Below are 15,287 nucleotides of genomic sequence, written 5' to 3'. Positions count from 1 at the left end.
TATGTTTTCAAGCTGTTTTTAACAAGCCCTCCAGGTGATTCTGATGCATCCTCAGGCTTGAGAACAACTGACCTAGATGATCCAAAGGGGTCTCTCATATCTCATTGTATCTGACTTTCTTCTTGGTCACAGCTACCCCTGTGACCTTAAAATACATTTATTTTCTTATTTTTGCTCAAGCTTGCTTGGGAAGGATGCTTTTCCTGGAAAACAAAAATATGCACTGACCAAGACAATGCCTACTATGTAAAATTCCAAGTGCGACTGAGGGCTTTGTGATGTGTGAGAAACTGCTATGGAATTATTGACGATGTTATCAAATTTTCTTGAATACTGCTCTCATGTCATCTTTTCAATTAAAACAATGAGAAAGACAAAAAGAAGTGAGAGAAGCCGGGCAGAATTAAGACTTTAAGGGAAGAAAGGAAAGAGAGATGGAGTGAGGAGGGAAATGAGACAGTCCCCATGTGCCTATTGGTCCAAAACCTTGGTCTAGGAGCTCAGTAAATACATTCCATTCCAGTGCTCTCCACCTTGGCTGCACTGGAATCACCTGAGGCCACAGCCCAGACCAATGACACGAGAATCTCTGGGGGATACAGCCTGGTGGAGGGTCGTGTCACTAACATAGAACCAGGTTGGAGAACCACTGCTGTATCTCCTCGCTATGCCGCTCATGGTCACCAGCCCAGCAGCTTCAGCATCGCCTGGAAGCTTGTTAGAAATGCAGAGCCTCAGGCCCCACCCAGACCTTAAATCTGCGTTTAAGATCCCCAAGCAAGCTTATGCACATTTAAGTTTGAAGTGGCTGCTCTGATTGAATTTTGATCTATTCAAGCTTTTCCTACCGTTTTTTGTTGTTTCTTCCCATTTTAAGCTCATCCCAGTGTTTGAGATACCACCTGCGAGGCTGGACCTAGATCTTGATAAACGCTACGTGTTTTCTCTCAAAGGCCAGGCAAGACTGTTCTTCCCATTTCTCTGGCTGGTGAAACTGATGCTGAGTCTCCAGGGCCCTGTAGCCCTTCTGCACCTTCTGAACACCAGCCTGGAAGCCCCTCAGGTGGCTGCACTTGATCATCTGGTGAAGGAGGACTTGGGCCACAGCGGCATCCAGCAGCTCCAGGTCATCGTAGAAACAAACCAGCAGCCCCAGCCTGTGTGCGAAGATAAGGGATGCTGGTGGAGGGCGCAGAGCTGGGGGCCACAGCCGCAGCCCCACCCCAGTTAGAACCAAGAGGTCACGATCATAGCAGCTGCTGCGTACCAGATACTGTGCTGAGCCCTTTACCTGGATTATCTCATCACAACCCTGCAGGGTAGGTGCTCTCATTAGCCCCATTTCACAGAAGGGTCAACTGAGACTCAGAGAGATCAAGTGATTTGCCCAAGGCAAGTAGTGGTGCCGGGGCCTTCAATCTAGATCCATCCAACTCTGCCATCTCTCCTCCTGAGGCAATAAGGGGCACAAGGAAAGCATGTGCTCAATTAGCCACAGAAAAAACCCAATTTTCCACTCAGAGATAAGGGGTTTGTCCACCCTGAGGGATTCTCTGAGGCAGAGGTTTATTTCCAGGGTGCTTTATAACCAACACCACCAGATGATGGTGACTTCAAAAGGGAAAAAACACAAGAGGCACTTTGTTATAAAGCAGAAACTAACACACCACTGTAAAGCAATTATACTCCACTAAAGATGTTAAAAAAATTTTTTTTAATAAATAAATAAACTTCTTAATGAAAAAAAATCTATTGAATAAAATAATTTAACGTTTAAAAAAAACACACAAGAGGCAGAACAACGTAGGAGCAGAGATGGGATTTGAATCCTGGTCTAACGGGGAGCACTGCATCTAGTGGTTAAGAACATAGCTTCAGGTCAACTGGAGTTTGAAGCCCAGCTCTACGAGACATCTGACCTGTAGCAAGTTGCTTAACTTCTCTGAAAGGCTGCAGCACATGGTTGTGCAGTGCGTACGCTGTACTATGTACAGGGTAGCCCTGCCTCTCTAAGCTTTTAATGGGGAGGTTTCCTTAAATACGATGAATGAAGGAATGAGGAATACCGTGAGAGTTAAATGAGAAAAGGCATACCAACTAATTAGCATACTTCCTGGTGGATACTAAGCACTTCATTAGTGGATGCTCTTAGCATTAGTATGAAATCTACTTAACTTAGCATGGCTGGACCAGTTGGTCGATCATGATCAGACACTGACACTCTCAGACATGTCCACCGGAAAGCAACCAGGCCAGGGAAAGGATCTGAAAGTGTGTCTGATGAAAAAAGAAGACTCAGAAGAAGTGAAGACTGAGTATTAATAACCATGTTAAGGATAACTAATATTTCTTGACCACTTACTATTTGCAGATGTTCTTTTTTTTTTTAACATCTTTATTGGCGTAAAATTGCTTTACAATGGTGCGTTAGTTTCTGCTGTATAACAAAGTGAATCAGCTATACGTATACATATATCCCCATATTGTGCAGATGTTCTTGATCTTTACAAGGGTCTTAATGAGGTAGGCAGCTTAGTAGCTCCCATTTTACAGATGGGAAAATGGAGGCACAGAGAGGTGCAGTAACATGGCCAAGATCACACAACTTGTAAGTGGCAGAGCCAGGATTAAACCCAGGAAGTCTGGTTCCAGGTCCCATATTCTTAATCGCTAAGCTATTTTTGGTGTAACTATTAAAAAAAATGGGAGCCATGCTAATGGTGAAAATTACTAAGGATAGGGCAAGAAGGTGTAAGAGTTTTATATGAGAACATTCTCTGCAAGTGCTTTGAAAAACGTAAGGTCATGTGGTAATGTCAGAGGAAGCACTGTGACAGTAAGGCCCTCGGAGATGGACAGAAGATGGGTGAACAGTGCCCGTCACCCCTCCCCACTGCACACACACACACCCAACATTCAAACCCTTTCTGGGGTCACCAGGTGTACAGCTCCTGGTCCTCCCCTGCTGGAAATGGTTCTGGGGGATCATGTTACAATCACTAAATTCTAGAGCTGATCTCATCCCAGGGCTCCCCACCTGAGAGTCTGGATAACAAGGGGTTCACAAATATGGGGACCCATGAGCTATTTCCAATACTCAACCCAGCCTCTTGGAAATTACACATTTACCTTGGAATGGATGGAGTACTATTTAAAATGTTCCATTTTCGTGCCCAGAGCTGGAATCTTAGCACTTGATAAGGTTGTATAAAATGACTGGCACATAGGAGATGCTTAAAAAGCATTTGTTTTCTTCCCCACTTCACAACCTCTTGAAAGGGATCTCTTTGGGGAAACACCTCCCTCACATGCACAAAGACATGGAACTATCCAAAGACATGGACCAGCCACCTCCCTTTCCTCCCCGGGTCTTTTGCTGCTCAGAGGAAGCTGATGCTTAGATGGCATCTTGAGAAACAGCTCCAAGGGCCCAACGCCCACGCCCCTTGCCTGTGGATGGTAGAGGTATTCCTCACATCAAAGTTGGAGGAGCTGATTCTCTCCAGAAATGCCTGGGCCAGTTCAGGTGTGATGTCATAAACTGTGTCCAGCTGCTTGGTGGCGTTGTCATAGCTGATAAACAGCCCAATCTGGGGGACAAGGACAGGAAGATCAGCGAGGTGGGATGCAGGGGCCCTGTGTAGCCCCGCCCTGGTGGTCCGTGCTGTGCCCTACTCTTGGCACTTGGAGGTGCCCGTTTCTCATTTTCATTGATTTCTCTTTTTCCCTATAATAGTTTATTACAAGACATTGAATACAGTTCCCTGTGCTATACAGTAGGAGCTTGTGGTTTATCTATTTTACATATAGTAACTTGTATCTGCTAATCCCAAATTCCTAATTTATGCCTCCCACCCCCTCTCCCCTTTGGTAACCATAAGTGTCATTGATTTCTTAATGGTCTGTCACTGCTGCTTTAGTTTCCTCTTCAACCCAACTGTTATTTAGGAAAGTTTTTTGTTTGTTTGTTTGTTTGTTTGTTTTTACTATCTGAGCAGTTGAATTTTTTTAAAGCTAATATTTGCACATTTATTTCTAGATTTGCTTTATTGAGGTCAGAGAATATGGTCCATAAATTGTTTGCTTTGGGGAATCGGAATTTGTTTAATAGATAAGTCAGTTTATAAATGACCCTCAGGTGATAAAAAAGAGTGTGTGTTCTCTTTGTAAGATACAAAGTTGAATATATGTATATAATATATATGTAAATGTATGTTTACATAATATATAACACACCTATATTATGCAAATATATATAATATATTCAACTTTATTAAATATGCTATTCAGATTCTTTCTATTCTTGTTCACTTTTTCGCATTGAAGCCTCCTATATTTCAACGCATGGTTACTCTGCGCTTAAAGGTCTCACAAAGTTGTCTCTCCCTCAAGAATTGTACTCTTCGTCCACATGAAATTCCCTCTTAGCGTTGGCACTCTGTGGCTTCACCTCCCTTCTCTACATTTTTAGAAGATGAAGAAATGGTGCAAATGGCATCTGGATCTCAGAAATTCCCCGCTAGGGGCCCAGTTTCCTAAGAATTTAACCTCTATCGACTTCCTGAAATTCACTCAACTTCTTTTGGAGAGTAAAATGGAAGTTTAATCCATTTTATAACTGGGAATTATAAAATTGAGAGACATTTGAAATATTTCCAGCCTCCCAGGTAAAAAGAGGAACCTCGTTCTGCCTCTGGTTTCACAATAACCAGATATTGCTGGGTCAGTCGGTCCTTGAACAAGCCAGTCATCTGATGCAAACACTTCTCTCACTGGCCAGCAGAAAGTCAGGGCACACAGGATAAAAGCTGGTGGCAAGCCCCAAACTGCTTACGAATGCCTCCCTGTGGGCAGCATTCTTTGGAGGCTGCATTCTAAAATCATGCTGCCCCAGGGATTTTAGTGTCATCGGGCCAACATCAGAAGGAGAAAGACACCTGACCGGTGAGTTAAGTAACCTCGAATATGTGTATTTCTCCACTGTAAACTCTAGAGTTAAAATCCAATCATCACACATGCTGAAGTAGCTATCAATAGAAGTAACCATAAATAGAAGTAGCTATTAATCCACATCGCTTTCCATTTGCGTTCGTGCTTCCAAGGACCGGAAACTCTACAGCTATTGTCCTTGGCCTTTCTTGAGTACAAAAATACCCTTAAATGATTTTTGGTGCGTAGCCAACATTTATAGATCATGTTTTTTCACATCAGAGCTAGCTTAATTGTCCACAATTCTTTTTCTTTTCTTCGCTTTTCTACACTAGAACACAATCCAATGACTGACTGCTTGAGGTCTTATTCCAGGAATTTTCTTTAGATGCTCAAGTTATGTTGAGCTGCGGTGGGTGTTCATTTCCCAGGGCACCTTGACTGGCTGGCTGAACGTGAGAGGTTTAGAATACACCTTACCCCAGAAGTATTAGTGATGGAACATGTAAATGCACTTTTCCAACTTACTTCTATAGGACTAATTTTCATAATTTCTTCAAAGGATAGGTGAACCATATATCTGCCCAAAATCCATAAGTTTTCTGCACTGACCCATGAAACAGAGTCATCTGCAAAAAATAAATAAGTGGACAAATAAGTAAAAATTAATAAAAGACTGTGCACTGGTATATGATAGTCAAAAGATCTTTGATGTCAGGACCTCCTTTTTGCATTTATTAATTCATTCCACAACCATCTTTTGATCCCCTACTTAGGAGATGCTACACTACACACAGGCAATGACAGAGTCCACCACTTCGTTACTCAATAGAGTGGCCCTTGAACCAGCAGCCTCAGCATCACCTGGGAACTTGTTAGAAATGCAGATTATTTTTTTAATACTTAAGACCACAAAACACAGTTTTATTTTTAGTTAGTTACTAACTTGAAATATATTTGACTCTTTTATTACTACCAGTAACAATCCTTATCTTCCTTATTGATTATCACCATGTACGTGAGCCAAACCTTCCTCATATGCACCCCAAATGGTCTCCAAATCTTTACTCTCTTGGGCCCTTCTCATCAGCTAGAATGCCTTTCCCCTAACGCCTCAGCTTCCAAACCCAAACCCTACCTTAGAAAACAAGCTCAAGTGTTTCCTTTCTTAAAGCCTTCTCTCATCTCCTCAGCCAGCAGCAGTGTTCTCCCTTCTCTGAATTCCCAGAGGACTCAATCATTCCATTCAGGCATTTGAAATTCCCCATCAGCAAAAGTCAGTGGGGCTTTAAGAACAATCGTGGCCAGGATCCAACTTCAAGTTTCAGTGAACTAGAATTGGCTGCCATTGCCCCTAATCCTCCAGTAAAAGATTTACACAGAACACCATTGCGTTGGTAGCATTTTGGGGAAATGAAAAAAGCAGAGGAGCCGCTATAGGGTGCAGTGAATCAGTCACCAAGAGCTGTTGCAGCAAGCCGTGGGCAATGGCTGATGCCCAGAGGAGACAGTGAAGTCAGCTGATGCCTGGGCCAAGTCACCAGGACAAGAGGGTGCCCTCCCCCAGCCCAGGAATCAGACCTGTTGTGGTGAGCACAGGTAAACACCTGTGATCCTCTCGATGGGGACTCTGGACACTTGACTTGGTTATTAGAAGAAAGTGTGGCCCTGGAAGGCTAGAGAATTCTGGGGGGAAACCACTAAATTCACCAAGAACCAAGCTGAGTTGTTCATTTCTAATTAATTTTTTTTTTTTTTTTTTGGCTGTGTTGGGTCTTCGTTGCCGCAGGCGGGCTTTCTCTAGTTACAGCGAGCGGGGGGCTACTCTTTGTTGCGGTGCACAGGCTTCTCATTGCGGTGGCTTCTCTTGTTGCAGAGTACAGGCTCTAGGCACATGGGCTTCAGTAGTTGTGGCTCGTGGGCTCAGTAGTTGCGGCACACAGGCTCAATAGCTCCGCGGTACAGGGGATCTTCCCGGACCGGGGCTCGAACCCACGTCCCTTGCACTGGCAGGCGGATTCTTAACCACTGTGCCACCAGGGACGTCCCTCTAATTAATTATTAAGCATGAACTGTATTTCTGCAGACCAATGATCCCCAAACTTGGGAGAGTTTTGACACCCAAAGTATTTCCAGTTACCTCAAGGAACTTCATGAAAAAAAAAGTTTAAAGTCCAAATAGAATTCATTTCAATTCACTTAGTTTAATAATGAAGCATATCACATAGGAATTTTAGGAGAGTCTGTCTCCAACTAAATTCTGGCAACAAGGACTTAAGGGACGTCTAGAGTCTGGAGGGTGAGTTGAGTGAATTTCTCAGGGTCACTTAGTGTGAGATTCAGTTTTCTGGAGGCCACCACTTTGCATCAGGCAGAGGGAATTCTGCTGCGCATGGAAGACATTGATTATTCCATTGTTTGATGCTTCTTATATACAAATTTCAGAGCTGAATTCCAGGAAAAGGATTGATTGGCACTCGCTACACTTCACCGCCACCGGCTTTCTCTGTTTCCCACACACACGCAGCTCACTCCCACCTCGGGGCCTTTGTATTTGCTGCTTCCCCTGCCTGGAATGCTCTTCCTCCAGAGCCTCGCATGTCTGATCCCATTTCTCATTTTGGTCTCAATCCAAATGTCACCTGCCCAGAGAGCTCTGCTCTGCCTCCTTAGTCCAGCAGTCAGAAACTACAGCCCGTGGACCAAACCCAGCCCAACACCTGATTTTGTACAGCCTTTGAGCTTGGTTTTTACATTTTTTTTTTAGTATTTATTTATTTGGTTGTGCCGGGTCTTAGCTGCGGCTCGTGGGCTCCTTAGTTGAGGCTCACCAGCTCCTCAGTTGCAGCATTCGAACTCCTAGCTGCGGCATGCATGTGGGATCCAGCTCCCCGATCAGGGATCGAACCTGGGTGCCCTGCATTGGGAGCGGAGTCCCAACCACTGCGCCACCAGGGAAGTTCCCGGTTTTTACATTTTTCAATGATTGAGGGAAAATCAAAAGAAGACGAATATTTTCTGACACATGAAAATTACATGAAATTCAAATGTCAGTGTCCATAAATAAGGTTTTCTTGGGACACAGCCATGCCTATTTATCTGCTGTCTAGAGCTGCTTTTGTACTACAACATCAGAGTCGGATAGTTGAGACAGAGACTGTAGGGCCACAAAGCCTATAAATTTACTCTGGCCCTTTACAGAAAACACTTGCCAAGCCCTGTTCTAGGCTAAAGCAGTAACCCTTTCCATGGCATTGATCCCTTTTATTTTCTGCAGAGCAGTTACCAGTATTTGTGTCCTCTCTTTATTTACTTGCTTACAAGTTTTCTCCACCTACTCTCCCACAATAAAATTATAGCTCCATGAGAACAAAGACTTGGTCTTCTTTTCCTTTGTATCTCCAGTGGCTGACACATAGTAGGCTCTTTTTAGGTGTTTAAACAGTTTATTCTCTTTACATCACTAACATTAAAGATTCAACAGTTGAAGCTACCTGTGAAATTGTTTGCGTTACTAATCTACATAGCCATTCTCTCTCCTTTTTTTCCAATTGTAGTAAAATACACGTAACAGAAAATTTACCATCTTAACCACTTTTAAGTGTACAGTTCGGTGGCATTAAGTACATTCACTTTGCTGCGCAACCAGCACCACCATCCATTTCCAGAACTTTGCAAAACTGGAATTCTGTACTCATTAAATAGTAATTCCCCACTCCTTCCTCCCTCTGGCCCCTGGCAACCACCGCTCTACTTTCTGTCTCTATGAATTTCACTACTCCAGAAAATAGTAGGTTTTTAACAAACATCTGCCAAATAAATTACTCCTGACCTATTGCTGCTTCGGTTGCAGGAAGCTTAGCACTAAATTTCTGTGCTTTATTGCCTATATTTTCTTTTAAAAGAACTATTTTGTCCCACTTTGATACAGATTTTTAACACAGATTTTGAACTTGTAACCTGATTCTAGAAGTTTTCATTGAGGGACTTCCCTGGCAGTCCAGTGGTTAAGACTCCTCGCTTCCACTACAGGGTTCGATCCCTGGGAACTAAGATCCCGCACGCTGCACAGTGCAGCAAAAGTTTTCATGGAATCTAAGGTGCCATCATTATTTACGTTCCACTAAGAAACTAAACTTGGACACGGCGTTGATTGTAAGGTACAGACGATGCTGACTTCAGAGACTTCAGCGTGTGAAAAATGCACTGATGAAATGGGGTATGTGGTTTTTCCATAAACCACATCAAACACTTTTTGGAAGCTGAGGGAGCTAAAAATCTTAAGTGACAATGAAATCAAATCCCTATCTTCAGAGATGAAGCATCACTTGTAAGGATGGACTCCCCCTAAAAAGTGTTCCCACCTCAAAGCCTGGGCTCACCAGTGCCATTGGAGGACGTCTGCAAAATCCCAGTCATCCAGGAGTAGAGAGCCCTCTGGGAATGGGCCGAGGTTTGGTCGTAGAGATCTTTGAACACCACAGACCTACATGACATAAACATGGGTGTCAATTAAGGAACAAATATGAAGGCCTTCAGGCAGGGTCCAAACAACAAAAGTACACAAAGCTATCTTTGGTTAAAAGCCCTTCCCACTCCCTTGCTATATGTAGCTATTTTCCTGTTTCTCCTCTTCCCATCACAGTTAAATACCTTCCAAAGACTGGTCTCCACTTCCTCACCACCAGGTCCTTTTTCTTTTTGGTAACAGTTTTATTCAGATATAACTTATACCATACAAAGTATACAACTCAATGATTTCAGTATATTCACAGACTTGTACAACCATCACCACAATCAATTTTAGAACCCTTTAAGTACCTCAAAAAGAAACCTCCTACCTTTTAGCTATCACCCCAGAACTTCTAGTCATCCCAACTCCTAGAAACCACTAATCTACTTTCTATCTTTATAGATATACATCTTCTGGATAGTTCGGATAAATGCAATCATATAATATGTCACTTTTGTATCTGGCCTCTTTCACTTGGCATGATGTTTTCAAGGTTCATGCACATTGGAGCATGTATCAGTAATTCATTTTTTATGGCCAAATTCTATTCCGTTGTACAAATATACCACATTTTGTTTATCTGTTCATCAGTTGATGGACACTTGGGTTGTTTCCCCCTTTTGTCTATTATAAATAATGCTGCTGTAAACATTCATGTATAAGTGTTTGTGTGACACATTTCATTTTTCTTGGGAATAGACCCAGGAGTGGAATTGCTGGGTTAAATGGCAAATCTATGCTTAGACTTTTGAGGAACTCCAGACTATTTTCCAAAGTAGCTGTACCACTTTACTTTCTCACCAACGGTGTCTGAGGGTTCTGATTTCTCCACGTCATTGTCAACATTTGTTATTATCGGACATTTTGATTACAGAGATCCTGATGGGTGTAAAGTGTCTTGGTCACTTTTTAAGCCACTGACATCTGGTTTCTTCATCACCACACCACTCCTTGTGGCCCAAGTCCTGAATGACCTCCTTGTCACCATACCCAGCAGTCCCATTTGGTCCAAATATGACTTGACATTTCACAGTATTTGGCACTGATCACCCCTCCAGTTCATACCTGCAAAATAGCTGAGTCTCCTCATCCTGGAAGACTTCCCTCATCTCCACCCACCACCACTGAAAATCAATTCACCAAATGACCAATCTGCCCTTTTCTAAGCTTAAAGTTTATCCTCACCACTCTCCCAGTCATTTCATACGTGAAGAGGCAAACTTTCCCTTAAATCTATCTTAATATCTTCTTGCTGTATCTTTCTTTTCTTCTTCTTCTCCTCTTCCTTTCTCCTCTTCCTCCTTCTTCTTGGTTGTTTTTTTTTTCCTCTTTCTCCTCTTCTTCTGGTTCTTATTCTTCCTCTTCTTCTTTCTCTCTCTTTCTCTCTCTCTTTTTTGGGTTGTTGTTTTGTTTTTCAGAACAGCACAGTACGTGAAAGGGACAGGAGATAGATATAATTCTGAAAAAACGATGTTTACATTATTTAAGGGAAAGATTGTCCATTTGTAAAAATGCTGGCTCTATCATTCCCTAGCAGTCTGACCTAGGGCAAGTTATGCAATCTCTCTGTGCCTCAGTTTCCTCATTTGAAGAATGGGGGGGTGGGCTTAATGACATCATCCTCACAAGGAGACGGGGACGGGAGGGTAGAGTAGGAAAAGGTCAAAACTGAGGTTCAGAAGAACTGGCTTGAGTTCAAATTAAGTCAAGCCCCAGGGGGTCACTTCAAGGGATGCTGTCTCCTCTTTGGGCTTCAGTTTCTTCATCTGCGAAAGAAGAGGTTGGATTAAATGATGCTCATCAGGAAACGGGAAATGGGGCCATATTCTGGACTCCCACCTCATGATGAGAATCTGGTGTCGGGCAATGTTATCTCTGTATTGATCTGTTGTCTTTCTCTCTGTAAGGCTTGTAACCTTCTCCCAGGCTCTTGTCAGGGTTTACATAAAGTTTTGTGCTGGTCAGCTGTGAGTTTTGACTGTCAAGTGTCCACTCCTCCCTCTTGTCATAATACCGCCTCAGTTTTTCTTGGGGAAATGACATTTCTCCCCCTCTTGACCCATGTCGTTTGGGTGGGACTGTGACCCACATCTAAGCCATTCAGCATATACGATCCCATTGGCCACAGTGACTGGCTCAAGAATGGGCACATGGGGACTTCGCTGGAGGCCCAGTGGTTGGGACTCCACGCTTCCACTGCAGGGGGCGTGGGTTCGATCCCTCCTGGTTGAGGAACTAAGATCCCACATGCTGAGTGACGCAGCCAAAAAAAAAAAAAAATAGAATTGGCACATGACCCAGTGTGGACCAATGAGAATCAGGTCTAGGACTCTGCTTGGAACTGTTGGAAAAGTCCTCTGGACCAAGCACTCTGAGGAGGGGACCTGGAACTGCCCATGCTCCCTCATGGAGAGAGCCCGCCTGGGAGTGAGGCCAACACAGAGGAGGGCAGAGCTGAGAGATAAAAAGCCACAGATGTTCCTGATGATGTAATTTGAGCTTCTGGATCCAACTGTGTTCTGTCAGTCCTGCTGACTCTCAAGGTGGAAGTCTCACTTTAGTGCTAGAGAGTCTTCAACACACACTCAGCTCCTTTTTTAACCAAGGGAACAGGTCCTAGGCTCAGAAGAACATATCTAGCTAGGATTTAATGACACTGGTTTGTTTTTTTTAATTGTATTTATTTATTTATTTATTTATTTATTTTATTGTATTTATTTTTATGATTACTTAAGACAAATGATACTGGTTTCCCATTTACAGTAATTATACCATATTTACTTTTTAAAATTTATTTACTTATTTTTTATGAAGTATAGTTGACTTACAATGTTGTGTTAGTTTCAGGTGTACAGCAAAGTGATTCAGTTATACATACATATGTATCTATTTTTTTCAGATTCTTTTCCCTTATAGGTTGTTACAAAATATTGAGTATAGTACCCTGTGCTATACAGTAAGTCCTTGTTGGTTATCTTTTTTATATACAGTAGTGTGTTTCATATTTACTTTTTTTAAATAAATTCATTTATTTATTTTTGGCTGCATTGGGTCTTCGTTGCTGTGTGCGGGCTTTCTCTAGTTGCAGCGAGCAGGGGCTACTCCTTGCTACGGTGCACAGGATTCTCATTGCAGTGGCTTCTCGTTGCAGAGCACAGGCTCTAGGCACACGGGCTTCAGTAGTTGCGGCACGTGGGCTCAGTAGTTGTGGCTCGCGGGCTCTAGAGTGCAGGCTCAGTAGTTGTGGGACACAGGCTTAGCTGCTCCGCGGCATGTGGGATCTTCCCGGACCAGGGATCGGACCCATGTCCCCTGCATTGGCAGGCGGATTCTTAACCACTGTGCCACCAGGGAAGTCCCATATTTACTTTTAAAATAGATATTTTTAAGTAAATAGAATGAATCTATTTTTAAAAAACACGAACTAAATAATAATACAGGTGGTATATAGGTATGGAAAAATTGTGAGGGTGATACCAGAATGACTAAAATTTGGGAGACTCTGTTTTAATCAAACCATCTCTAAATTAACCTGTCCCCACCTGCCTTCTCCCCTCCCTCATACGTTACCTCCTTGACTTCTCAGGAAAGACTCTGAGGGGCAGGGGGACACTCACAGGTTCTTGAAGGCGTCTTCACGCAGGTCCCGGGGGAGCCTCTCCGTGATATCCGGCTGGAGAAAGTGGCCTGAGGAGCCCCTTAGCACCCTGCCCAGGATCTCCACACACTCCAGGGGGTTCAGCACCTGGAAACACCTCTCCAGTGTGATGAGAAACAGGCTGCGGTTCACGCCCGGGCTCTGCAAGGCTTGTTTACGAATCTCTCCCAAGTCAACAGTGATGTCATCCAGCTCCTACAGGAATGACAGAAGTTAGGCTTGTCTTGAGAGCTGTCTCTTGATTTGGAAACCCTGGGAGAGGCCACACGTAGCAGCAGTGGTGAAATCCAGGACCACTATTAAACACCATGCTGCTATGTCAAATCTTCTAGACCTTTCCATCACCTAAAGAACAAAGTCAAGGCCTTCACCTGCTTCACCCACACTAGGCACCTTGTCATTCTCCAGATACACCATGACTGTCACACCTCAGGCCCTTGCTCTAACTGGCATCCCCTCTCCACCTCCTTCTCCCAGAGAAATCCAGCTGATCCTTTAAGACCAAGCTCAGCTGTCATTTCATTGGTGAAGTCTTTTCTGATGTCCTACTTAAGTCAAATCAAATCTCCCTCCACTCGGGGCTCCCAACAGCATCTTGAACCAAACTCCATGATGCATTAGAGATGCTTATGGGCCTATCTTTCCTCCAAGCCAGTGGATCTCAATCTTGGCTGCACATCAGAATCACTAGGGAGGTGATCCCCAGCACCACTATATAGAGTCTGGTTTAACTGGTCTCTGGTGGAGCCCTGGCATCTGATTCCAGTGTGTAGATGAGGTTGAGCCAGGAAAGTGCTGGGGCCCAAGCCATGTGCCTAGTGGGATGCCTGGTACCTAGAAGACATTGAGAAATAGCCCGTTAGAATGAACGAATGAATGAATCTTTTGAACCACAGACCCCAGGAATGCTGACAGGGTGTAGGTACAATCAGACTGGACACGACTCTGTCCTTCACCCAACACACCCTCCAAAAATAACAACCACAATTTACTGAGTATGGACTACACTCCAGGCACTGTGTCAAGCACGGAGCAAGCGTGCATCACCTCCTGTAATTCTCACAACAGTCCTATATGTTAAGCCACATAGGTCTGCGGGTCAGACATTCCTAGGTCAAATGCCAGGCCCTCCACTTACATGTGTGTCCTTGAGCAAATCACTTATTTTTTTTAAGTCTCAGTTTCTTCCTCCTGAATGAAGATAAAATCAGTGCCTACCTCCTAGATTTATATAAGAATTGAAGGAGATAATGAATGGAGAGTGCCCGGTACCTAGTGAACACTCAGCAAACATTACATGCTATAATTAACTCAGTATTACAGGTGACAAGAACAAAAGAGAGACTAGTTAACCAGGCCAAACCTGCACGAAGCTGGGATCTGAAACAAGTGTACTGAGTCCAAGCCCACACCTCTCACCACGCCCATGTGTTTCCTAACTTCCGTCACTCCTGGCTGGGGCCAAACGGTGCAGCGGCTAAGAGTGTAACTTAGGGGTTATTGGGCAAGGGTCTGCGGATAGTATTAGGGCATCTGTGAACACTGGGGGGAAACTGCATCCTCCTTTTCACTACCATGGAATTGGTCCCTGGCATCTCCTTCAGGGCTGAACGTAGGCAGCAAGCCAGCAAGGTGGCAAGAGAACCTTTGATGTGTCATCACTAGAAATCACAAACACTTTCATAACTCACTACCATTGTTGCGAATGTCTTGAAATCTCGCTTACACTCAACACTTCCTCAAAATTACAGAAACTATTAGACCCGCCACTAAATCTTGTTATTGTATGTGTTAAAGAAGCACATAAATTACTGTACCCTTAACTTTGTCTTATGTATTTTGATAAATGTATTTCAATGGAATTGGCTTCCTTTGTCATCCATTGTTATTTCATTTTATACATTTTAACACATTATTCTGAGATGGAGCCCACGAGCTTCACCAGATGCCAGAGGGCTCACAGCTAGAGTCAGGAGCCCAGGTTCCCACCTCAGATTTGCCGCTTTCAAGCTGTGTAACCCGAGGTTACTTACTCAACCTCTCCAAGCCTGTTTCCTCATCTGAATATTGAAACGGTAAGAGTCTACTTATCCTTATTTCAGAAGGTCCTGGAGACAATTCAACAGGTCCAGGTTTGTTAAACCCTTAGAACGGTGCTGGCAAATATGGCCCACAGGTCAAATCTGA

General features: G+C 43.6%; 1 protein-coding gene across 1 annotated transcript in view; it reads right to left on the bottom strand.

Annotated features, from left to right (window-relative positions):
• OTOA (otoancorin) overlaps nt 1–15,287 on the bottom strand; it is a 232,770-nt gene that overhangs the window by 193,970 nt on the left and 23,513 nt on the right. The window contains exons 8-12 of the mRNA XM_082362406.1: nt 13,060–13,295; nt 9,312–9,415; nt 5,458–5,558; nt 3,451–3,590; nt 1,034–1,157 (exon numbers count right to left, since the gene is read on the bottom strand). Coding sequence (XP_082218532.1) covers nt 1,034–1,157; nt 3,451–3,590; nt 5,458–5,558; nt 9,312–9,415; nt 13,060–13,295 — 705 coding nt within the window. The remainder of the gene's footprint in view (nt 1–1,033; nt 1,158–3,450; nt 3,591–5,457; nt 5,559–9,311; nt 9,416–13,059; nt 13,296–15,287) is intronic.

The sequence above is a fragment of the Balaenoptera borealis genome (assembly GCF_965194805.1).
Source record: "Balaenoptera borealis genome assembly, chromosome: 16".
In the NCBI taxonomy this organism is placed as follows: Eukaryota; Metazoa; Chordata; class Mammalia; order Artiodactyla; family Balaenopteridae; genus Balaenoptera; species Balaenoptera borealis.
Note: the sequence above shows the minus strand (reverse complement) of the source record. Positions and strands in the feature narration are given on the sequence as shown.